Raw genomic sequence first — 25926 nt, 5'->3', positions numbered from 1 at the left:
AGTAAATCTACTGTACACACGCTGCACTTCTCACCATAATAATTCAGCATTTAAAAAAAAAATAATAATAATTAGTGGTCCATCCACGTTTACCTTTTTTTTATAGGAACAACACAAGATAAAACACAATCTTAAATCAAGTCTATCAGAGAATTTATACATATATATTTTAAAAAGTGGTCATATTGTCTTTGTTTCTGCTGCTCATCAACATCCTGTTTCACATTGTTCCTTTCCATATTCTTGATCACTACGGTCACTAGTGGCTTTGACGGTGGTTTTCCAAGCGTCCTGGTGCGTGAGACCTCCCAGAGAATAGTTGTTGACAGACAGGACCAAATCCCTGACCTGGATAAGTTCTGACAGCTCTGTAGTGCCTTCTGTTGGAGAGGAATAATCCCTTGTCAGTACCTCATACAACCACACTTCTAAAAACTAGGAGAAACACAGGTAAAGTGATATAAACATGCAACATGTGATTCTAGATGAGCATTTACCTCTAATATCTACTTTCTGAGAGACTTATGGAGAGCAGGTCACCTTTGAAGATACGTTTGACCAGGAGAGGCCTGCTGTCTCCATATTTGGGAGACTTCCCCCCCTCCAGACTGAAGCCCAGGCCTGCTGAGTTCTTCTGAAGCTCCACCGTTAAAACACCACATGGACCAACATCTGTTGCTAAGAGATATTCACCACCCACAACGAGAGAAATAAGTTGAAGGTCCATTCATGTAGGATTTAAGATAATTGAAACAAAACAGTCAAAGTGATAAGATCACCTGACATGAATATGATCATTGTGGATGAATGAGATAATACTGAATTATCCTCAATTATTAAACGTAAAGTATTTTGTTATCCTGTTCTGTGATTTTGTGATTCTGATCTCTAGTTAGAAAGAAAAGCTAAGGTGAAATCTGAGGATTTACATGCTCCAGCTTCCAAAAACTTCTTAGGAGAATGCTCACTCTTTAGATGGTTGACTGAGTTGTGTCTGACAGAGACACTCGTTCCCAAATCCTTGTCTCTCCTAATGACCACTAAGGTTTGACTGGACAGCCTGGCTTGATGAAGGAAGGACACGGCCTCTGCATGGGTTTTATCCTCCAGACTTGTACCGTTTATGGAGACCAGCCTGTCCCCTCTCTGGATTGTTCCTTCCAGACTTGCTGCACCTTTGGTGAAGACCCGATGAACCTGGACACAAAGGTATACACATTGTTGGTCTCGGACTTACTATGGAAAGTGCCTTGAGATAAAGTATGTTGTGATTTGGTGCTAAGTAGGACTTAGAACTTCCTTTTATTGTCATTGCATATAGAGAACACAACAGTGAAAAACTGGCAACGAAATGGCATATCGGTAGAAGAAATAAGAGGCAGCATTGGGTTTAAAACAACTGTATATAAATACGTTTTTTGTGTATAAATTTATTTAAATATATATAAAAGTAGTGCAGCATATATAAAAGTAGATTTAATTTGACAGAGTTACACTATATGTTACAGATTAACTTCCCTTCATCGCACTCCAAAGAGTCACTGAACGTTTACAAGCCTGGAGGGAAACGAATGGACACAATGTAGCATAACTTTAGTAATCACAGTGTGAGGTAAACTGTTGCTGTGCAGACTAATTATTGGTTAAATCTAGTCCAAGAGATAACCATGAATCATTTTTTAACAGTATGTCCACAGTAGAGCATGGATACCATCTCAAGACTGGGCCATGCTCAGGCAAAAAATTTTTTTAAACTGTTATCAGTAATTTGTTTTCATGGTTAGCTCGTGGTAAATCATGGATTCAGACTAGATTTACCAAGAGCTAATGAATGACAACAAATATGAATAGAAGTTCATACAGTAAGATTCTCTCCATTCACATTTTTACTTACAATTACTGCCCTCTGCTCAAGGTCAACTCCACCAGCAATACTAAAGCCAAGTCCTGAACCCTCCTCTTTACACAGCACAACAAGATGAGTGTCTCCAGTAACCTGCAGAGAGTTCAGACACAAAATCCACTTAACAAATTATTTTTTACAGAAAGTAGGACTGAAATGACACAGTCTAAAGAATCTGGTGTTACCTCAGAGAAGGACTCATCCTCCGCCTCCTGAATCAGGTTCTTCACGAACAACCTTGCTGTCGGAGAGAGCAGCAATGTCTGCAGCTCATGCTGACTCACAGGAGAACTCACCAGCTCCTTTAAACTGTGGACAAAAGGAGCAACAATCATGACACAGCATTATTCTTATGTTTATTTTTTTTGCAAAGTTGAATGAAGAGTTTACACAAATGTCATTAAATTATGACATCCATAACTATTCTAAAATGAAAATTAAACTAATCCAGCAATAAACCAATGTTTCATATATCAGCTATGTAGATCATGTGTTCCATGGTTCCAAACCAGGATGCCAATACTTCATTTGTCCTTAAAATAATGTTAATAAAAATGTGACAAAAGAGAAACCAAAAAAAATGCTTATTACACAATGATGCACAAGGATTTTTGCAATACCATTTACTACAACCTCACTATAACCAGCCATTTCAAAAACATAATGATCCAAGTCTCAAGAAGTATTGCCTAGTATTTATGTAATATTAAGGGTTTTTGTATCAGGATTGTGTCATATTTCCCTTTTTATTTTCCTTTTCCTGATATCCTATCCAGTTGTCATTACTCACTTTTCTCCTGTTCTATTCACTTCCACGCCAAATCATGTACAGAATAAGAAGAAGCTAGTTATTTTAATACTTTATGATATTTATAAACACTTTTGGCACATGTGCTCATCCCTGTTCCATAGTGTAGAACTGTGTATAGCCATGGTTCTCAAACTGTGGTACACATGCTTCCCTTGGAGCTGATATGAATCGAAAATGTCTGAGGTTAAAAACAATACTATGTGTATGACTGATTTACTGTGAGACAAATATGACAAATGTGCTATTAATGGTGAACATAGCAGTGTTTGTATGGAGGCGGCCATCTTGGAATCCCCAACCCCAACCCCAACCCTAACCCATGTCTGGGTTGGTGAGGTTGGAAATCCAAGTTCCTGTGTCAGGATACTCTGAGTTCTGACTACAAATGGAACATACGAGGATATAGAACTAGGCTTTAGGAATGACTGAAATTTGATCTTCATCTCAGCGGCGTTGGAAACACCCTGAGGTTGTATTGATAACCATGAGTTTCTCTAATAATCTACCATGACCTCACTGCAGTCTGTCTCAGACAAGTCCTCACCTGATGGACCAGCCAACCTGTTGTCCACAAGTCTCTGGGCTTCCCTGAAGACTCTCTTCTGTGGATCCTGGTTCACCTTGGCTCATCATATCTACTGTGGGCAGAGCTTCAGAGGATGGAAAACTGTCTTTCATGAGATCTCCTGCGGGATAGATGTGAGTCTCAGTTTTATCTCCAGCTGTACCATGGCTGCTGGTAAAGTCCTCGGTGCATAGCTTCTCAAGTTCAGGCATACTGAGAGCTCTAAGCTGCTGCAACCTGCTGCGTGGAAGTCTGCCATGTTTCCTCCGCAGCACTGGAGGCGTCTGTGGAACCTCAGCAGCAGGACTGTTCTCCAGAGCAGGAGCCGTGCTGAAGTGTTTGTGTGGATACTCAAGGTTCATGAGGGCAATGTTAGATGGGGGTTTACCAAGAAGAGGTGAGTAGAGTGTGATCGGGGTTCGATTCTCCATGTAAGAACTAAAACTCCTTTGCCGTGTCCTGCAGCCAGTAGAGTTAACCGAACCCATATAACCAGCAATCCTTTGGTTAATGGAGGCTCTGTATGCCAGTGCGTATGACTGAATGTCACTGCTTTTAGCCACAGGCTTGTCAAAGTGAGCCAAGTTCTCAAAAGATTTGATTTTATGTCGGACAGAGAAGGGTTTGTAGTCTGTGGACAGGCTAGAGTCTTTGGAGAAGCTTTGCCTTTCTGATACTTTTACATAGAGTCTAGAGGAGCTGGACTTTGGGCTCTCATTTACATTAAAACTAGGATTTGAGCAGTTACTTGTGGTTGCATTCGATTCTTCACTGGGACAAAGTGCATTAGAGACCACGGTATTTGTTCTTTCTTCACTGGAAAAGTCATGAGACGGCACAGGTTCCGGTTTTGGATTGGTGCCCCTTTGAGTGTGTTTAGAGTCTAAATTCACTGATTCACAGTGTGGCAGGACTGGTGAGGGTGAGGAGGACAGTTGAACCTCTATAAATGTCCTCTGAGTGGAAGGTTGGGGTGGTTGTCCTTGAGGATTGTCTGTTGTCTTGGAGCATAAATGGTTGGCCTGTACAGTTTGTAATGTACCACCTGCACAGTGCTCGGGTGAATCTTGCCTTGTATTGCTTACACTGGGCAAAGGAAGGCAGCTGTTCAGATCAGTCTGGTTCCTGGAAATGTCTGATTTTGTTGCCTGGCTCAGGGAAACATTGTCATTTAAAGGAATTGGACTTTCACTCATGGCAGGTTTTGGGACAAGCTCTTCCTGTGGTCTGTTCTCACTCTTTATACTGAAGCCTTTCAGTTTGGGATCATCCAAGTTTGCTCTGCTTTGAGGTACTTGAACTTGAAGTGGAGGCACACTGCGCCACACAGGACACAGGTCTGGATTCTCAAGCTCTTTTAGGCTGGAGCTCTTCATGAGTGAGGAGCAAGTGAGGGGCTTAATATTAGCTTCACATTCAAAAGTCTTGTCTCTGGTTGTCACTGATGGTGAGTCTCTTGTGTCTGACCTGCTGATGCTGGAGCATGGGGTCTCTGTTGAAGGCGAGAGACTCGTTTCTCTATTCAAATGATCCGGTGAATCTGAGAATAGTGAGGTATCTGCTTGCAAATTTGCAGATAAGCTCTGTGTTACACACTGGGTATCTGGTGAGGAAGGCCTGCTGTAAATATTGTACTCTTTAACTTTGTCACATGATTCAGTGGTAGTGCCATTTTGTGACACTGTAGAGGACACAGGTGGTGGGCTGTTTTCAGACTGGACTGGATGTTCTGTAGAGAAGGGGGTTGTTGTCACAGATTTGTTCCTGTTTTTTACCAAGACCTCTGTGGAAGTCAGATCAGAGGTCTGATCTGTGTTTGTGTCCAGACAGCTGCCGTGCTGCTGTAAAGGTGAAGTTGCATTAAGCGACAGGCTTAAATCAAATTGTCGACCAATAGCAGGTTTCTGTGCATCTTGCAAACAAAACTCCACTTCTTCCTCGTCCGAGGACGACTCATGAAGACCTCCACGACAACTCACCTTCATGTTCCTGCTGACCATTTGAGAGCTGTCAATGTCGCTGTTGGAATCACTGTCGTCATCTAAGGGGTACATATTTTTACAAGAAGTATTTTCTTTTGTTTGGGTCACGTGCATTCGCTCCAAGGGAAGAACGGAACATTTCTCATCTCTTTCATCCAAAGTATCCAGGATATCGGACTGTTTGTGAGTGACGGCTTCCTCAGACACGGTGACAGGATGCTGGACGACACATCGGGACGATGTTTCGTTGGAAGGGTGAGTGTGTGTGTGGTTTTTATCATCGCAGAGGTTCACTTCAAGGAAAATGTCATCTATGTTGGTGACTGGCGTTTGACAGTCATGGCCTGTTTGGGTTACGTGGTTGGAATTCCCTGAATGTGTCCCAGATTTCCCCTGCACACATCTGGCTGCATTCAGTCTGGATGCTCCATCACTGCTCACTGATGACATCTTCAAACTGGAGAGATGATCTACAGCTGGGACCAGAGATAAAGGATAAGCAGGTATGTGTGGAGTTCATCATTTCACATGACATTTCCAAAAAAAGCAGCACAGTGAAGTTGGTGTTTTGTGTTGGAAAAAGCCGTCTAACAGCACCTCTACTGAAAATCTACATTAAGCGGAGTTATTATTACATGCATACATGGGGGTTGAACTACAGGGTAAATATACTACAACTAAAGGTCAAGTAATACTGTATGATATAGTCACCATGGATAGAAAGCCAGAAGCCTGCAGGCTGCTTTGGGAAAGTGAGTGAGGGAGGGTTGGTCCTACATCTTAGAACAGCGTAAAAAGGGAAAGAGATGGTTTTCTCTATTTAATAGCATACTGAGCAGCATTCTGCCACTAATGACTTAGAATCACAGCAAGCATATAATTACACACACCACCACATCTCATGTCGGAACAAGGCCTAACAAAACGGCATCGATGGGGATGAAAAGAAACCACAAACCACAAATCTATTTATAGCTGAACTGAATTTTTTAGGTGACCTGTTTCAGATTATTGATACTATAGATACAAATGTAATACTATAAATTGCATTATTTTTTAACCTTAGAGGGAAGTAAAATTACAAAAGTATCTTAAGCTATCTCAACAATGTCCTTTTTTTTTCTTTTCTTTTTTTTTTAAACCCGCACAAAAACAGCTCTGGAGGCTCAATGGGAAGTCATTTCCAGATACCTTCAAACACCCAAGATAACTGCTGGGTCCAACACACTCTGCTAAATGTTGACGAAACCATGGAGACCAGATATGGAGACCTGAAACACCCATTTATAATCTGTAGACTCAAGAGATTTGGGATATTTATGTGATGAGCAGATCATTTTACTCCCTGAGATTACAAAGTACCCAGGTTACAGTTACAGTTACAGTGACAACCCCAATGATGTCGTAATAATATAGACATTAATGAGTCTTGAAGTCTGTCAGTTAGACTAATCATTATGCCTTGAACCAGGCCTGTGTTCATAGCTCAACCATGATGTTTTCATTTTGATTTGCACATTTTACTTTGCTGCATTTTTACACTGGTCTGTTGCACTTGGCCAGTCATCTGACCAGGACGTGAGGAATTCTTCCAGTCCTGGAAAATCTAGACGTCTCTGTGGTTCAGAGCGATCCCAGCTGTGTCACTGAGACACACGTGCAGCTCTGACTTGGTCCCAGAAGCAACAAATGATCATATTCTAAGTTAAAATATTGTGGGATATTCCCTCTAAGAATAGCTTGCTCAGTTTTAAGTGTGAAACAATGCATTGTTGTTTTCTGTAAATTTTTTTCTTGTTGATTTCCTGTTTTTTTGTTTCTTACCATAACAGGAGTCTAAATTCACTCAAGGTGACAGCCGTGTCCTACACCCTTGGGTCGTGAACATAACCACATAAAGAGTCATATCCCAGTTCTTCTTAAAAAGAAAAAAAAAATTAAATTCAGAATTTTAAAGGTAGAGTTCAGACCTTTTGAGGTGTGGATATAAGGCACTACCAATGACCACTAGGGTGCACCATTTGTGAAAATCAATTTGTACCAAGTATCATTTTTTTATGCTTGCCAAGTAAACTTCCATGAGATATTTTATGAAATTCTATTGATGTCCACTGGGCCCACCAAGCCTCTGAAGTTAAGTGCCTGTGGCGGCCTTAAATCTGGGCAGAAAAATCTGTTTTTCTTCAATAACATAATGGATTTAGCCCTATATTATCAATTGAAGTTGAATATAAATATGGTCATTAGTAAATATCATCATTAGTTTCTGAGATATGGCAAAAGTGTAATTTCTTTGGGACCTCAAGGACCATGAATAAGAATTTTTTCTAGTGTTTCACGCACATGAACAAAACTTGGTTACACATGTTAATCATGTCAGGATGGTCCAAACAGTCAATGATGACTTTGTCATAAGTCCTAGAGGAAGACTGCCATCTTGGGCTGAACAACCATTTTTGCCTATTTTGGCCATTTTGCACCAATGATATTTGAACAAACTTGTCCTAGAGCTTTCATGCGATCACCTTCAAACTTGGTGAGCTCACTGTGGACCAGTTGAGGAGCTTAAGTGCTAATATGTCGCATGGCGTACGAGATGGGGGCGGCAAAATTCCGAATTTTTAACTTTGTGATGGACGGTCGGATCTGAACCAAACTTGCTATGGTTGATGACGGGCCATTCCTGAAGACGACTATCCAAAAATAGACTTAAGGAGCATGTATTTAATTTGGCAAGCCTTGTGCTATACTCGTCATCTGTTCATCGTTGTGTTCCTGCTGGCAGCCATGTTTTCAGAGAGGAGGAGCATCCATGTCTCACATCATACATCAGTACATCAAACAACCACAGATCAAAAAGACTGAACAAATACTTTAAGGTGGCTTTCTTAAAGGTGCATTATGTAATAAATATAAACTGGCCATAAAATCCTCCTAATATGTCACAGAGGCTCAGGAATAATGTTCATATAACAAACTGAACTCACCAACAACAACAGTACAGACAAAATATTTGCATTAAAAAAAATATTTTGCACACTGCAAATCATGTTTATGTTTTGAAATCATGTTTTGGCATGTGGCGCCACCTACCGCCGTCTACGAGTCATTGCAGTCAATAGAGTCTCAGCTGCTGAGCAACCACAGGTTGCCAGTTACGTCAGAAAACGAAACCTAAAAGACCTCAGTATTTTGAATTTGAATGTAGTAACCGTTTTTGGCCACATTCTTACATACAGTTCTTTTAAGGCCTCTGCATTTGTTTCCAGATAGATCATTTTAGCTGCACAGGGACAGAAAACGTTTACTCCAAAGTAGGGATTACAGTACAAAGTCTCACCTGACACTGGTCTCTTGACCTCCAGAGACAGAGTCATAGGGAGGTTGTGCATCAGTTCGCAGATCTCCTGGTAGCTCGAGGAACATACCAGCATTTCTCCAATTTTGACAATTTCATCTCCAGGACACAGCAGAGCTGGAGATACCTGGGGATGCAATTGCAGAAAAGAGGCATTGTCATTGTCTCAGTCATGTCTGATTGTAACCCTTGACCAGATGAAGGACACAACATAGAACAAAAAGTCAAACGTAGAATTAAGATATCCAGGATAGGTGAGAAAGCGAGCCTTAACCTATGCCAAGTTCATCCTGAACGTCAAACCAGGATGAGAAGGTGCGGCTTGGTCAAGCCAGGTGTACCTTATCCTGGTGTGCATTCACGTCCCTAAGGTTGATCACAGGTTTACCGACGCCAAAAATGGGGAAGACGTGTGTCCCCAATATATAATTATAATGGAAACTTATGAAGAGTACAGTCACCCAATCAGCTGACCGTACTGTACTATTTCAATCTCATATCCCAAGGGAAAGGGTGCCAGAGAATGGAACAGTTGGGGCTGGTTATCCAGGTACTATTCCTAATGGAAATGGAAATTCATACTGTACCAAACCGAAATACTGTCGTGTTACATTATTTCTGTTCACAAAAACCAAATAACAAGGTCAACAATGACAAAATTCACCAAAATCAAACCTCAAACACGCACTTTTATTCACTTGGCTTTTGGCTCGGCAGAGTTGCCTCTTCTAATCCTTTTTTCCTTTCCTATTGGTCTTAACGCTTTTATTATTTTAATGTTTTGATGTTGTTGTGTTGGTCTTAGTGTTTTTGTGTGTATGTCTAACGGTACAGCACTTTAGTCAACTTTGTTGATTTTAAATATGCTTCATAAATACATCTGGATTGGATTGGAAAATCCCACTGCGGCTTTGAATAATTCAAACTGAGAATTTCAGCATCTGATGCAAGCGTTCAAACGTACCCTCTCTGTTGCAGTGCCAGGCTTTAACCCAGTGATGACGACTCTCAAAGGAGATGATATGATCTCCAGGTCGAGTCCGAAAGACTCGCCCTGTCTTCTGGTCAGAATCACGGCATCGATGGCACAGACGCCTGCGAGCTCACTGACGTCCCCCTTCTTACAGAGCTGATGGGTCATCGAGCTGCCAACTGTCCCAGGGATTCGTCCACACTGTGTGGGCGGAGCTGGGGGCTGGGACAGAGAAGGCTCATCACCTTTAGACTTTTGCTGCTGGGTCAGGTTTGGTGCTTCAATGCTCATCATACTTTTGACTCGTGTCACTGCTTTGTGCTCGAGCTTGGGCGAGCGCTTTGACTCCAGCTGTCCGTCGTCCTGGTTTGTATGGTTGTCATTCACAATGGTCAGATTATGAGACACAGTGGCCGCACTGCTCGCCACCCTGGCGTCCTCTTTCTCTTCAAACGGGCAGCGGATGGGCATAAACGGTGACTCAGAACCAGGCGACTTATCGGCAATACCTTCCTCACATGGTGTTGTCGACACGTCAACACATCCACACCTCTGCAAATCCCCACCATCTTCACTCTCTCCATCCACATCTAGCGATGATGTCGTTGATGTGAGGACTCCAGCGACTTGTTCGGTTTTGGAAATGTGGGCTCTCGGCGCGTCAGTCAAGCTGACAGAGTCAGATCTTGTGGCTCTGTGGAAGCGTGCGGTGTTTCCAGCGTTTTCTGACTCCTCGTCGTCGCTGAACTCGTCGTCAAAGCACATCACCCGTCGCTGACGGAGCAGCGGGCTCCGCACCGACGTGGGACTGGAGGTGACGATAACAGGCTGGCAAACTTCCTCTCTGTGGTGATTGTGAGGGAGCGGCGTTGCGCCGCGGGCTGCCTGGCACACAGAACTGCTCCCCACTTCTGCTTGGGAGGGGCTGAGTACTGAGAAGAGGCCACATAAGACAATAAGACAATGTTACAATTAAAGCTCCAGTCTGTCATTTGCTTGTGAAACATTTTTTGTTGTAAAATCCTTGTCACATCTGGATAACCATCACAAGTAAAGTAATGATTTCAACAAATGCAACAAAACACATGTGAAAGCATCATATGGTATAATGAAGTATAGTACAGTGTAGCACAGTATAGCATCTCAGCAAAGTACAGTATAATATCTCAGGAAAGTACAGTATAGTAGAGTATAGTATAGCATAGTACAGTGTAGTATAGCATAGTATAGTATAGCAAAGTGTAGTACAGTATAGTATAGCAAGGTATAGTATAGCAAAGTATAGTATAGTATAATATTGCAAAGTATAGTATAGTTTAGATAAATATAGTATAGAAAAGCATTAGTATAGTATAGTAGAGCAAGTATAGTATAGTTTAGTGTAGTATAGTTAAATAAGTACCATATAGTATAGTATAGCAAAATACAATATAGTATAGTAAAGTTTAGTGTAGTACAGTACAGTACAGTGCAGTGAAGTGTACTATAGTTAAGTATCGTATAGTAGTATAGTTGTATAAGTATATATAGTAGTATACGTATAGTATAGCAAAGTACAGCATAGTTTAGTATAGCATATAACAATATGTAGTATAGTATATTATAGTAAAATACAGTACTTGACAGAGTATGACAGGTTCATCCATTTTATACGTGTATGTATATATGTATGCATATATATATAAATACGTGCAGCATGTGCATACTCATCTCTCCATCCTAAAATATTTCACATTCACCGATAGGGTTACAACAAACAATTATTATTATTGTTATTTCCATAACTGGTTAATCTGTAGATTGTTTTTTCTCAATGAATCCTTTAGTTGTTTGGTCAATTCAGTCAATGTCCTCTGGAAACTTTACCATGTGGATGTGACGTGTTGTCTTCCATGGGGGTGCGGCTGCTCTGCTGAGGGAGAGCCTCCATGCTGTTCAAGCCGCTCAGCATGGAGTCGGACAGGAAGGAGTGGCTGGACGTGTCCTGGGAGAAATACTGAGACAGCTCTGCCTCAGAGCTCAGGGATCCCTGCTTCAGAAACATGAACATGCAACAAGATCACATCAAGTGGAAGCAACATTGAAATAAACACATTCGAATACAGCTATTTCACAGAGGGGACACTTACTCTGCTGGCGGGCTCCAGGAATCTCTTCATGGTCCAGCTGAGAGCAGGAGACACACTTCCCTGTCTGTCCTTCATGGTTAGACAGGGACTCTTATAGGACAGACCTGCAGTGAAAGCCACAGAGGTCACACACACAGTCTTACTGCTCATCAGTGGAATGATATGATAGGAGAGGAAAAGCAAACACGTCAGACCTTGTGACTGAGGCGAGTTTCTGTTCCTGCTGCTTTTGTCCCGGTGTGTGGATCGAGCGATCATGGAATCCATCTCCTGTTCTGACACCTGAGATTAAAAAGATATGCAAATCACAATTATATAGGTTATAGTTTTCCCCATTTAGGGTTTCACAAAATGTATTATTGACCACGTGTTAGAAAGAGACTTTTTCTGTTGCTCTCTCTCTTCTTCTTTAATTTTCTTGTTAAGCACTTTGTAAATTTGTGAAGAAAAGTGCTATATGAATAAAGTTTATTATATTATATTATTTTTATTATTGTTGGGAATTGACCAAGTACTTTTCCCCTAACCCTCACCACTAATGCTGTATTCCATTTACCTTGGGATTTAGAAGTTGGAACCAAGGTTATTATAGTTTTCAAGTTTTTATTTGTATGTAGTTTTTCAATTAAATTTTTTCAATTTTTATTTCAGTTTAGCTTTACTTCATTCAACAAATGATTTAGTAGTTTTAGTTTAGTTTTTATTTTGAGGAATTGACTAGTTTCAGTTTAGTTTTAGTATTAGTTTTCAGGTATTAAGAGAAAGACTTGACGTTGAAAAGGATTAAGGAATGTGTGACACTAAATATGGATTATCAAATCCTTTAATTTCATTCTTTAACCTTTAACACCTGCAGGTAGTTTTGCTTTGTTCATTGTATTTTTTCTTTCTTTCTTTTTTTAATTGTCGTTTTTATTTTTACTTCAACTAAATTATTTTTTCACTGCGAGTTTTAGTTTTAGACTTAGTTTTGGTTAACTATAATAACCCTGTTTGGAACCTGGGAGTGACATCGGTGCCGATTTCAACGTGTTCCACAGACAGTGTTTAAAAATTAAACAGTACTATGTGTACGGCTGATTTACTGTGGAAACGAATATGGCAGAATTGCTATTAAAGCTCACATAGAGTGGTCCTGTTGCACATAATATATATATATATATATATGTTAGTTATGGAGGTCTACTTAAATACATTAACTTGTTTTTATGGTCAAAAAACCTCCCAGTTGCTGTAAACGAGCCAATAGAAACCAAGTTTCTCGTAATTTGGTGAAACCAATTTGTTTTCACCTTAGGGGGTGCTATAGGGCCCTTGAGTTTACAGGTAAAGGACCTATGCCAATATCGCATTTTCACCAGACCTGACCTCCATGCCAATTTTCAGGAGTTTGTATGCATGTTAACCCCCTCAAAAATGACCGGAAAGCCACAGATAGAATAATCTTAAGGATAACAATACCGTTGTGGCCCCTGCCATTCGTGGCTCGGCTTGAATTATGTTCAAAGAGTATAGACTCTTACCTTGGGGTTAGGGTGTCTGCTTATAATGAGACTGACTGGTCCCGGGCCACATTCACTGAGGATGGCATAAGCCTCACTGAGAGCAGCATGACGTAGACTGACCGAGTCCACCTCCAGTATCTGATCTCCACGACTGCACAGAGGAGCAAAGGTGTCCAACAAAACACAAGAATAGAACCAAGAAACAGTCCATGAATACTCTGTTATCAGTGACACAAATCGTGCACTTATTATTAACCTGAGCCTGCTGTCCATCTTGGCCACAGATCCCAGTGCCAAGCTGTGGATGTAGATTCCAGGAGCAGAGTTCTCCAGGGTCAGACAGCAAACTCCAATCCCCAAACCAACACCAGGCTCTGTATGAATCAGCATGAATGTATGATAAAATAAATATTATCTACGCAAGTGTACCGTACAATAGAGCAGTCATTACTATACTCTAAACTTTTGAATCCGCCAAACCTTTCAACAACATTTCATCTTTGATGTGTCTACTACAAATTGGGTACTTATTTTATGTCGGTACGACAAGCGTGCTCGAACGAATTTGCTCATTACGTAGGGTGCAAATGACCATAATGGACTCCAAAATTAAAAATGGCTGACTTCCTGTTGCGTTGAGGTCATAGTTACAGTCGACTTTTTTGTTCGTCTTGGTCTATAACATCTTCCCACCAAGTTTTGGGTCATTCGGTGAAACCAATTTTGCCTATGTTTTCACCTTAGGGGGCGCTATAGAGCCCTTGAGCCACGCACAGGTTTGGGACCTACACCAATATCGCAGGAGCCAACCTTTGTTCAGTGTGACCTCCATGATGATGCAGTCTTTTGGACCAGGACCGGGACCCTTACGTCCATCTGTCTCTTCAGACCCCGGTGGGACAGGAGTTCCTCCACTGGTGTTGGAGTTAGGAGAACTGGAGCGACTGAGGAGGGTCGGGGTCGGACACGGCGTCAGGCTGGGACTGCGCAGACGTGTTCGAATGGTCAGCGTCACGACACCCTTTTTCAGTTGCTGTTGGAAAAATACAAGATGGATGACTTAGTGTTTTTCCACTAAAATAATCCAAAGCACAGACATTTTATAGGCATTTTAGAACAGTGGTTCCCAAAGACTGGGTCCGGACCCACAGATGGGCCGCAGTTTATATTTTTTGGACCCCCAAACACATTTTCCAATCCTTTTAGTTAATATTTATGTGTATATGTTTCAAATATTTTCAAAAATGATATTAGTATTGTAGATACAGCTGTAAATGTAAAAATGTAGCTAGATATGCTGCAGTTTTTGACCAGACAATAATTAAGTAATTGAATAATTGAAGCTGGCACAACGAAGAAAAATATGTCACTCACAAGAATACTGAATTTATGCTCAGTCAGCATAGAGAATAAAAATGGTGTTTGACCTGGTACCAACTAGCTAACAGGGAAACAGCGATACCAGAGGTGGGACCAAGTCACTGTTTGGTAAATCCCAAGTAAGTCCCAAGTCTCAGCAGTCGAGTCCATGTCCAAGTCCCAAGCTTTTTCGAGTCCTGAACAAGTCATCATGTACTCTTCACTTAATAATCCCATTATTAGACTAACGATCAAAATTTCAACATATCAAAAAAATTGCGTTATGATCTGTAATTAATTAATCTAATTAATCAAATTTTTAATCTCACCTAAAAATAGCTGAGAAAAGCCCTCAGCTTGAGATATATTCATTTTAATTCATTATTACATTATTGTGGCAAATTAAAAGCTTGATAACAAAAAGTGGCTTTATAAAGTTATTTATTATTTTGACAAAGCCATTTACATTCTGCTGTGTTATTGTCAAACTAAAACAAACTAAGAATTTCTGAGCAATACAACACTGAACTTGATTTTTCTCTGCTTCAGATAATAAAAAATAAATAAATCAGACCCATCAATCACAGTGTTGTAAGTCAGCACGTATGACGCATTTGTGCGGACATTCGCCCTTCTTTAATCAGAACGATCTAATGTCAATCTGTAATGATCAATCAGACGTCCCCAAAGCATGCTGGGAAGTGTAGTTCTACATTAGAAGCGGTTTTGTTCCGGTGGAAATAACTTGTTTTGATAAACAGCAAAGGTAAAACAACATTTCTGCTTGTATTTCTTGAAAATGAGTTGTTGTTTTGCTCTTATTTTGGGGCTGTATCCGTGAATCTTGGTCGTAGAGTGATAAAAATGTTTTTTCACCTTGCGGAAGTGAATGAGTCTCTCTATTTCCTGAACAACGATCAGGAAATGTAGTTTATGACTGGAGACATTTCAAGTCATCACAAGTCAAAGAGGCAAAGTCCGAGTCCGAGTTGAGTCGAAGTCATGGCGAATTTTATCAAGTTAAGTCCGAAGTCATTAAAATAACGACTCGTCCAAGTCATGTGACCTGAGTCCACATGTCTGCTCGATACCCACAAACTAAAATGGGGCAAAATGAGATACAATTCATTAAATATAATGGCTTCCTCTCTGCTTGTAATCTGGGACAATGAAAGTAGTCCAGGTCTGAACAGAGTGTAAACATGAAGTTCACCTTAAAGGTCTGGATGGCCTGTTGGTGTGTGAGTCCTTGAAGAGATTCTCCGTTCACTTCTAGAATCTCATCTCCTACACAGAGAAGCATATAATCAAAAGACCATCATTCCCCATGACATAAATATTCCCGTCAGTAACAGAGAAAGAAAGTAAGGTTTACCCTCTTTCAGTCGTCCATCAGCTGCTGCAGCTCCATGAGGGAAAATGGTTTTGACAAAAATTCCCATCTGACCACGTGCTGAGTCCTGACCACCAACAATACTGAAACCCAGGCCCTGAAACAGCACCACCACAACACATTATATACAGATTTACATCACTGTATTTCTCCAATTTTTATACAACAGTATTTATTTAGCATGAGAGAGGAAGTAGTGTAGATGTGTGTAAATTGCTTGTGTTTACGCCTCCAGCAACAAATTAGGCCCGATGACAATTGCAGTAAATCGTTGTTTAGTCAACGTCAGACTTTTTAATCTCAAAAAATTTTATGAACTACAGACACGGCTCCTCTCTTTGGTGCAAATGTGTCTGTGTTGCATGAACACCTGTCGTTTTGTACTGGAAACCCAATTTCTGCACATCTTCAAAGTATGACGACGACTTCACGTCGAAACAAAATTAACAATCACAAGAGTGAATATCTTTGTCATGACAGGCTTTTTGCCTATGTTGCACAACCCAAGCATGCATTATTAAAGCACATGACAATATAAAAGCAACAGAATGATATGTAGTGTGAGTGCACATGGTCGCATGTGTTATTGTTTGACAACACTCACACACACACACACACACACACAGTGAGCTTTATCCATGCTTACATGTCAAAAGGAGAGCACTCACCTTGCCCTGGCCTTTCATTAGCACTATACTCGAGATAATAGATGGCTGTGCCAGTCGCCATGGCGACTCCACTTGAACAGTGCTCAGGGAGCGGGCGGATTTCTTAATGATCGGATAATCCTAAAGGAGTGATGAATATGAAAAGCAGCAAAAGAAGAAACAGTTACAATCATCAAAAAATGTATCACACATGTACACATTGTGGTTTGATGACTTGACTTAGCATTGTAACGTTTGTAGAAAGACTATTCTTGATATTGTTGTGACAGTGAGTGAGCAGGCTTTGATCTGTGTGTGTCTGCGTGTGTGTGTGCACTTGTACACACACCAACTACAGGAAGTGAGGACATATTGGGAAAGTGAGGACATTTTGGCTTGTCCTCACATTCTGTCACTCATTAAAAGGGTTGTTTATGGTTTAAAGCTTAAAGTTTTAGGTTTATATTTGGGTTAAGGGTTAGGATTAGGCATTTAGTTGTGATGGTTAGGGTTCAGTAAAGGGTTAGGGTTAGGCATTTAGTTGTGATGGTTAGGGTTTAGTTAAGGGTTAGGGTTAGGCATTTAGTTGTGATGATTAGGGTTCAGTTAAGGGTTAGGATTAGCTCTGCAAAATCTTGTCAGGTGGAGCCACTGCAATACTAAGCTCTGAAATTTAACACAGTGAATTATTCTGTGACAACACTGATACACCACATGCATTTAAACATGCGTGGATAAGATCAGAGAGGACATTGAAGACAATACTGATCCAGTGCGCAAACACACACTACAAACGTGTGAGTGTCACACTTTTCTCTCAGTCTTACTTTGAGCAAACGACTGAAATTGATTTTCCACAGATGAATCTATTCTTTATGTAACTAGACAAACAGCTGCTGAGACTTAGCACATTTCCTTATCCCATTTGAATCCATACGTTAACAAAATAACTGCAAAAAAGTTATATATAATATTATATATTTTTTATATGTGGGTGGAACAAGAGCGTGGTGTGTTGCTCTTTCACCTCTGCTCAGTTTCACGTATGATGGGACGTATAAAGAAAAGGTGCACAGGACTCGGTGTATGCCAGGTTTTATAAATCTGAGAATTTCTTAGCGTTTTTCTTTCTTTTTAAATTTTGTGAGTACGCAATCTTTCAGTATACAGCATACGGGTGACTGACCTGTCTCACTCCAGCAGTGTCGAGTTGTTGAGGTAGAGAATGTTTACGTCGACCAGGCGGAGGCTTCTCCGTTACGTCGCAGCCGCTCAAGCCGTTCTCCACAAACAGCTCATCGTCCTCACCCACTGACTCCAGCCGACTGCTCCCTCCTGAGAAAAGACAAAAGAACAATCTTCAAGTACGTTGGTATGTTACTACTTTTAATTTTCTTCTTCTTATTTTCTCAGAGCAGTGGCTGTTTGAGTGTGTAAGTCACTGCCAAATGACTATATGTCATGTGATGTAGGTCATGTGGTGTGAGGGAGCCACCTTGGGATCTGCTGCAGAGCTTCATGGGTGTGGGGTTGTTGCAGGATCCTTTAGAAGCCTCGACCTGACTCTGTTCTTCTAGTTTCTGCACATTAGTCGACTGCACGGACAAAAACACACACAAAAATACAAAAATATTGATTTCATTTCAGGGTAATTAAGGTCAGGGCCACTGGACTGAGGTGAAATAGTGAATACATTATTTAGTCTGGATGTTTTGCTGTGATAAATTTGGTTTACATTTTTGGTCAGTGTCATTGTTCTGAAGTTTGGTTGAGTTTTTTTCACCTAGTTTTCCGATTGAAAGTCATGCAATGGGTTATAAACCCCAATATAAACCAATTTCATACACAGATAATCTGTATTGAATAACTTTGTCCATTACTTATTTGCCATCATGCTGCAACTACAGTAATAAATATCCTGTATACACCTCGGTGGCCTTTCCATTTGAGTGGAGTGGAAGGAATCTGTTGAAGGTCCAGCCCTGTGATCAAAATGCATCTGACTCATTCCTCCGTCTGGATTAACTGGCACAGACCCAGATTATGTTTCCCACCTGTCCCATGAAAAGGTGGAACCAACCTTTTCCCAAATACCACTAACTATATGCTCGATAGACATAAACCTGCACTACGTTGTGTGTGTACCGGGAAAGGGTTGTAGAGACTCATGCTGCTGTTGGACGTCTGCGGCAAGCGAGCGGCAGCAGCCTGAGAGAGGGAGGATGAGGAACTGCAGGTGCTGACCAGGTCGGGCAGACTGGTGGAGGGGAAGCGCTCGAAACCCACGTCTGACTCCTCCTACAGGGACAACAATACACAGGATACTGTGATACATTTACCATTATTTTGTGAATGTATGTTTACTGTGTGTTTTCTCTGTAAAAAAAAAAAAAGAAGCCTGTCTGCTACTGTTACCTTTCTGTCCCTCTCGGGCTTCCGTAGCTCCCTCCCTCTCCCTCACAGTGCTGCTATACGCATTGAAATGATAGTTTCTAGTTTTTTCTAGTTTTTTAAATCTATTTCTATACGTATACACAGATACTGGGATGTGTGGGATTTCATCTGGCATGAAATCATTTATATCTATTTTACTTCTCCTTCCGAGAGAAATCTAATGTCTATATCACCGAGAAGTCAAAACAACAAAGAAATAGGTGAATAATTCAAAATAAGTCAATAAATGAATAAATACAATTCTTGTTGAACTTATTTATCTTATTATCTTGTTATTATTAGTATGTGACCAAACAGGAAAACACATTGGCAGGAGGTCACTCTGCTTCCCTTTTCCTCTAGTGATGTAATGAACTATATTTAAGTTTGTCAGTTGTCTTTTGTCCATTGTTGTTGTGTGTGTGTGTGTGTGTGTGTGTGTGTGTGTGTGTGTGTGTGTGTGTGTGTGTGTGTGTGTGTGTGTGTCCAGACTTACACTGCTGGCCACCACCAGCTGGACCAGACCAGTTGTGGAGCGGAGGATAGCAACGGCCTCCTGATGAGTGAGACCGACCAGAGACTGACCATTGATCATCAGCAACTCATCACCAGCATGGAGACGACCATCCCTGAAACACAATCAGGATTAATGCAATAATTTTTTTAATCAAATGTTTGATTTTTTTTAACTTTGTTCGATAAATTTCAAGCATTTCTTTACTTTTTAAAAAAAAAGAAAAGAAAAAAAAGGGTAGAAATAAAAGAAATATGAGCCACATCAAAGAACGTGTACCTGTGAATGGCTCCGCCCTCCTCGATATGAGCTATAATTATGCCATGGGGAGAGCGTTTGGAGCCCCGACCCCCTGTGATTTGTATGCCCAAGCCCTCCTGACCTTTCACCATATGCATCTTCCAGATGTGGCCGCCTTCTCTGGGCTGCAAAAGAACATAAACAAAGCACTCAATTGGTGAAAATTCAAGGGAAAATTGTTTTGTTGCCCCACCCACTTTAAAGCGGACCTAGACCGGAAGTTCAAATTAACGCTGTTTTTTAGTGTGTATCTGCGTCATTACCTTGTTTAAGAAGCCCTGAAGGTTCTAAACAAATAGTTCAGCCACTGCTGAGAACACTGTGTTTTATTGTAATCTCAGGCTCAGCGAGATCTCTGAAAAAACCCGTACATTGAACCGGAGAAGAAGAATAACGTCCGTTGTGGAGGTGTTTCACGAGCAACAGTGTCTTCTGACTCTGGGTCAGACTCCGGGTCAAAGTCATAAAAGAGACTGCGACGGGGAGTCGTGAAGAAGCTATTTTTAAACATTGTTAAAACAATGTTTTGCTAATGAGGAGCAGTGCATCCACCGTTCCAGAGGGGGGAGCTGCGCTTCTGAGAGTGGATGTGCTGAATAGTACTGGCCAATCACAAGACTTTGTCTTCTGGGGGTGAGAGTTCACTCTGAAACATCGTGACTCAGGAACAGCATCAGAAAAGACAGATTTCAATCGGCTCGTTTACAGCAATAAGGAGGTTTTTGACCATAAAAACAAGTTAATGTATGTAAGTAGACCTCCATAACTATATGTGCAACAGGACCACTCTATGTGAGCTTTAAATGATTTCAGTTTTCAGTGGGCAGACAGCCATTTTGGATCAAACGGGCCATTTTGGGCTCATTATGGAGATTTCGCAAATGTGTAATTTGAATGAAATTGTCCTCGAGCTTTCTTGCGATCACAAGCTTCATTTAATGTCACATGGTGTGGGCACTAGGGGGCAGAAAAGTAGCAGCAAATTGACAAAAAAACAACAACAACACACAAAAGTGTTATAACTCCACTATAGTAAGTCTGATAAAAACCAAACTTGGAAAATGGAAGGATGAGAAGCATGTATTCTATTCTATTATTATAAAATGCATAAACATATGCAATTATCTTACTTATTTATCAACATGTCAAGTCAGAACAGCCTGATTAAGTGATATAAATGACCTTAAAGTTAGCAGAGTTAGATATAAAACAAGATTGGGTTTATATTTGGGGCCACTATAACACAGAAAAATCAAAACAACCTCAATAAAAAGATACATTTTTATACCACAAGCTTGGCATTACCAAATCTGTTTTGTGGGATATGTAAAGCATCCATTGCCTGTGTACAGTAGCCTATATTTTTCCTGCAGTATGTTCTTCTGGTAACTGGATCGTGATTTATGGTTCGAGGCTTCTGTTTAGACAACTCCAAGCACCGAAACCACAATCTTTTCCTGAATCACAGCCAGGTCTTTAAGATGCAGCGTACAGTAAGAACCAGAACCCAATACTCCAGACTTGATCTGGTTCTCATCAAGAAGTCTAAATTTATCTATGATGCAGGCAGGGACTCAGTCAAAGTCCTCACTTCCTTCATATGGCTTAGAGTATTATGGTATATCTGTTTTAGTTAAGGCAGTGGGACACATACAAAGCATTTGACGCTCAGGTACCATAAGAGCTCAACGAGCTGATAATACATTATTTTCCCAGAGAATATCAATCTCTAAATACAGGCTTTTATTAAAGACTAGGTGTAAAATGAAACACACAACCTCTATTGTGACCACACTTTTAAATGTATGTATCTATTTGCGTTTCTTTCTCAAAGGAGGAGGAGTGATCAAGTTAAGTGTTTCACCCTGATCCTGTCTATAATTCGGGGCAGCCTTGGCCTTGTAGAGAAGGATCTTGGCTTATAATCAAAAGATTGCCAGTTCGAAACCCTGGCCACATCCAGTGTGTACTTGTAGTGCAGGTCCCAAGCCTGGAAAAATGGGAGGCTTGTGAAAAGGAAGGGCAACCCCGAGACAGAGGAAAGCCAAAAAAGGTCGACTATGTTTGTGTCCTATTAATATTTGAATAAAAGAAATAGTGGTGCGTTGTTGAATCTGTCCACAAACCCAACATTAAGGTTTGTGGACAAAAGAAGACATTTAATCATAACATGGAAACAACTTGTGAACAAGATCAGGAATATGACAGTGGGGTCTTTAAAATTAAAAGTTTCACAAAGGGCTCCACCCACAAGAGTCAGCTAATTGGGTGAAAAATGTCCCTCCCTTGCGATCATGGAAATCGAGGCAAAAACCTGCAGTCTATTCTCTTACAAAGCTTGAAGTCTTGTTGAGAACAACAGCCACAAACCAAGCAGGACAAAAAGCTGCTGGATGTCCTGCTTTGTTGTCTGTTCGCTGTCGCGTTCAATGTCGTCGTTCATCGTTGTCGCAACAGTACAATGTCACACTACGCACACGCCGCCTACCAAGTAGAGGTACTGTTCTCAGTCAAAGCGCAAGCCTGACCCTGGGCTTTACCAGTACAAACTGTACCATACTGGTGTAAGTGAGGTAACAAAGCTCTGAATGTCAGCTGTGTGTCTCACCTGGCTTGAGGGTTCACTGCTGAATGAATCCATTTTGCAGTCCAACAGCTCGCTGTGACACCTCGCAGGCAGCGTAGCAGTGCCTCGACTGTGCAGATGCGGCGCAGTGGCCCTCATCTGGACAAAGTTTTCCTCCATCGACGCGTGAGAGGAGGGAATAAAACCTGAGTCATCGCTGGGATCAGCGGGGAGAGGCGAGCTGAAACCATTGTAGCAGCTCTGGAGCTCTGAGTCCGTGCTGTCCTTGTTGTCTCGGGTGAAGGACGATCGGGATATGACGCCAAACTTGCGGGTGCGTTTGCAGTTTGTTGACGCATCGCCGGGCTGCGACGCAGACCTGTCCGGCTGCTGGTCGTCACAGACAGTGGCTCTGACGCCGCCGTTCACTTCACACGGAGGGAGAGGAGCCTTTCGCTTGACTCGTCGCAGCAAGATCATGTAGATGCAGCCTCCATTCCAGCACTGGTCAGCCAGGTAACTGCAAGAATATTAGACATGTAGGTAAGTATATAGAAAGTGTAAATGTACTACAGTATCTCTTATATGTTGGGTTTGGTTAGGAGAAGAGCACCAATGGCAAGGTATTGGTTTAAGGTATAAGGAGTCCTATATTTGTACAGGACTCGATATCAATGATGTCAAACACAGACGTCACAAAATAACACATTTGAACTCCCCTGATGGAGGCAGCAGTGGATCAACAATCCTTTAAGGTTCATGTGTGGGCTAAGTTGGCTGTAGATCATCAGTCTGAGTGCCTTCAGGCTCACAGAAGCATTTCTGGATCTCATTTGTGAAGGCACCGTGTGTCGATGTAGCAGACGAGGTAGACGCTAACCTCCGTCGACTTCATACAAACGACAGCACAAACAGAAGCTTTCCACATTTCTTTTTTTAACGACATGATGGAAGAGTCCCTGGAGAATTCCGCAACCACACACTCTGGGAAAGCTACTATTACTGTGTGCTAATCAGGTTTGTCGGGTGTCTGGTGTATTTTAACGGGGAGATGAGGATCCACACATGAGGACAAATGAACTGGAATGAGATCTTAGGTTTTTGCAGTATCACATGGATATCACGTTAAACCACAGGGAGCTGGAAAATCTCTTGAAACCATCTTCACACTGGAAGCTGTCCAGCTTGGAACACGTCCACGGAGCTGCTTTCCACGCAGACCTGTGCTGGTCAGGATCTGTATTGATGCTGTTTGACTTTCTTAACCACGACACTGACACATAAGCCTTTTGTGAGCGAGAGCATGAAATCCAGCACGCATTGAATCATTAGTGACAGGGGATCCTGCAGGAGCTGCTCTGTCCGACATGACAGAGGTGAGAAGGTCATGTTTAGAGAGTAACCACATGATGACAGATGCCGTTCAGTGAGCAAACCTCAACATGATAAAGAGGTTGTATATTTTGAGGACCCAGCTGGGTGAAAGGGGCTGGGGAGGGGGGAACTGAACTGAAGCAAGCTAGTGGCATTTTGACTCAGTTAAGGGGTTGTCATTGCATTCTCTTGCTAAATGTAAGGACGTTTAAAAAAGCACAATTGCTGTGGACTGACAGAATCAGGTGTTCTCAAAAATCTGCACATTATTCGATTAATTATAAAGAAAAACTGTCAGAAAATGTTGAAATGTTGTGTTACCACATTCACAATATATTTGCAACTCACCACTTTTATCGCAATTTATGATAGAATCGCTTTAAAATAACATTACCTGGCTCCACTGACGTCCACTCCCACCATCAGCTGTCCGTTCAGCGACAGCACTTCGTCCCTCAGCTTGATCCTCCCACAGTGAGCAGCCGGGCTCTTCTTCTTCACCTCTGTAACCCAGATGCAGCCCACGTCCACGACGGGCCCCTGGTCCCGCCTCCTCCTCGGACCCCCCTTCTTTCTTCCGTCGGGGTCCCCGAAAATGGGGATGTTCCCAAAGCTGAGGCCAAACTCGGGCGCGTCCCCTTCATCTTTGGTGAGAGAGAGGGCGTGGACCTCCACGTCTAACCCCTCCCCCCTGCAGGAGGAGGTGCTGGTTGATGGACTGACTGATGGCACTGCTTCATCCTCCATGAAGTTGAAGTTAATGTACTCCACCAGCTTCTGGATGGCAGCCAGACACAGAGACACGTCCTCCACACTCACACTGTTGACACTGCTTCTGCTGCACACGCTGTCCCCTTCTCCAGTCTGGCTGCAGTCCTGATCCACATGCTGGAGGAAGAAAAACACGGCGAAAGCAGTGAAAGAAGCTGGATTAATTAGAGCCCAAGTTATTCGTATTGTTATGCTTCAGATTATTATTCTATTTTGGCATGGAGATCAGGTCCAGCGAAAATGCCACATGGTGTAGGTTCCAAACCCATGCGTTGCTCAAGGGCTCTATAGCACCCCCTACAGTGAAAACATAGGCAAAATTGAGTTCCACCGAATTACCCGAAACTTGGTAGGAAGATGTTATAGACCAAGACGAATAAAAAGGTCAACCATAACCATGGCCTCTATTCAACAGGAAGTCAGCCATTTTGAATGTTTGAAAACACACACATTTGTACTAGACACTTCAAAGACAAAATGGTGTTGAAAGGTTTGGCAGACTCAAAACATTGTGGCCATGGCAACCCTCGCCATTTTTGGCGAATTTCAAACATTCGCCACAAAGCCCTAAAATAAAAAAATATGTAAATATGGCAGGATAAATTAAATAATAATGTTAATACCTGCAAATAATACTTTGTTTCATATATTTTATACATTTTTATTTATTAAATAATAATAATTATTTATTCATTGCATAGCTGTTGCATATGTTTCTTAGGTTTTATGTATATTTTATTCTTGTTTTATGTCTTATATTTTGTATATAATTTTAATGTCACCATGCTACTGTAACATCTTTAGATCCAAATTATTCAAATGATCTGATATTATTTGTGGCAGGTAAAGTTTCCCCCTTATTCTAACTCTTAACACTTAAACCAAATCTTAACCCTTCAAAAAAATCATTTGAAGTTGCAAGAACTGACCTAAATAGCATCACTATGTAATTATTATGTAATGTGTTGTTGTGAGGACACTATCGTACCTTGTAGCCAGACGTGTCCTGACTCAGGTTGCGCTCCTGCTGCGTTCTCGTGCTCTGCTCCCCCTGCCAGTCCTCCAGCAGAGGGAGGATGCTGAAGGCGTTGTCCTGAGTGATGGGCATCCTGGCATCCTGGGCCTTTTTGGTGGGTTTCTCACCGACAGCTACACTGATGCTTCCAAACGTCTGCGTGGGAAGCACACGTCCATCTGTGAGGGAGACGCTGAGGAAATGCTACTCAAGAGATTTCCAGATGAGCCAGAGTGGAAAGTGTGGTTTTTCTGTGGTGTCTGCAGCACCGGCTCATTACCTACAGGGAAAACACCAAAACAACATGTTAGCACATATAAAAGATAAA

The 25926-nt window shown here is 41.5% G+C and overlaps 1 protein-coding gene across 1 annotated transcript; it reads right to left on the bottom strand.

Annotated features, from left to right (window-relative positions):
* On the bottom strand, positions 1-25691 carry pdzd2 (PDZ domain containing 2; the record flags this gene model as incomplete). The annotated part of the gene is made up of 24 exons (XM_083886830.1): positions 1-380; positions 541-678; positions 969-1197; positions 1895-1996; positions 2089-2212; positions 3259-5737; positions 8602-8746; positions 9584-10524; positions 11459-11624; positions 11722-12003; positions 13245-13377; positions 13483-13600; positions 14037-14259; positions 15799-15872; positions 15961-16075; positions 16647-16766; positions 17812-17960; positions 18121-18220; positions 18771-18923; positions 19555-19687; positions 19852-19997; positions 22481-22958; positions 24207-24700; positions 25572-25691. The coding sequence occupies 24 exons, from the start codon at positions 25689-25691 to the stop codon at positions 208-210; spliced, it is 7335 nt and encodes a 2444-aa protein (XP_083742956.1). The 3' UTR covers positions 1-207.
* Positions 25692-25926: the final 235 nt, after the last annotated feature.

Source organism: Microchirus variegatus, assembly GCF_963457635.1.
Source record: "Microchirus variegatus genome assembly, chromosome: 3".
Classification (NCBI taxonomy): Eukaryota; Metazoa; Chordata; class Actinopteri; order Pleuronectiformes; family Soleidae; genus Microchirus; species Microchirus variegatus.
This window is presented reverse-complemented; position numbering and strand designations above follow the sequence as displayed.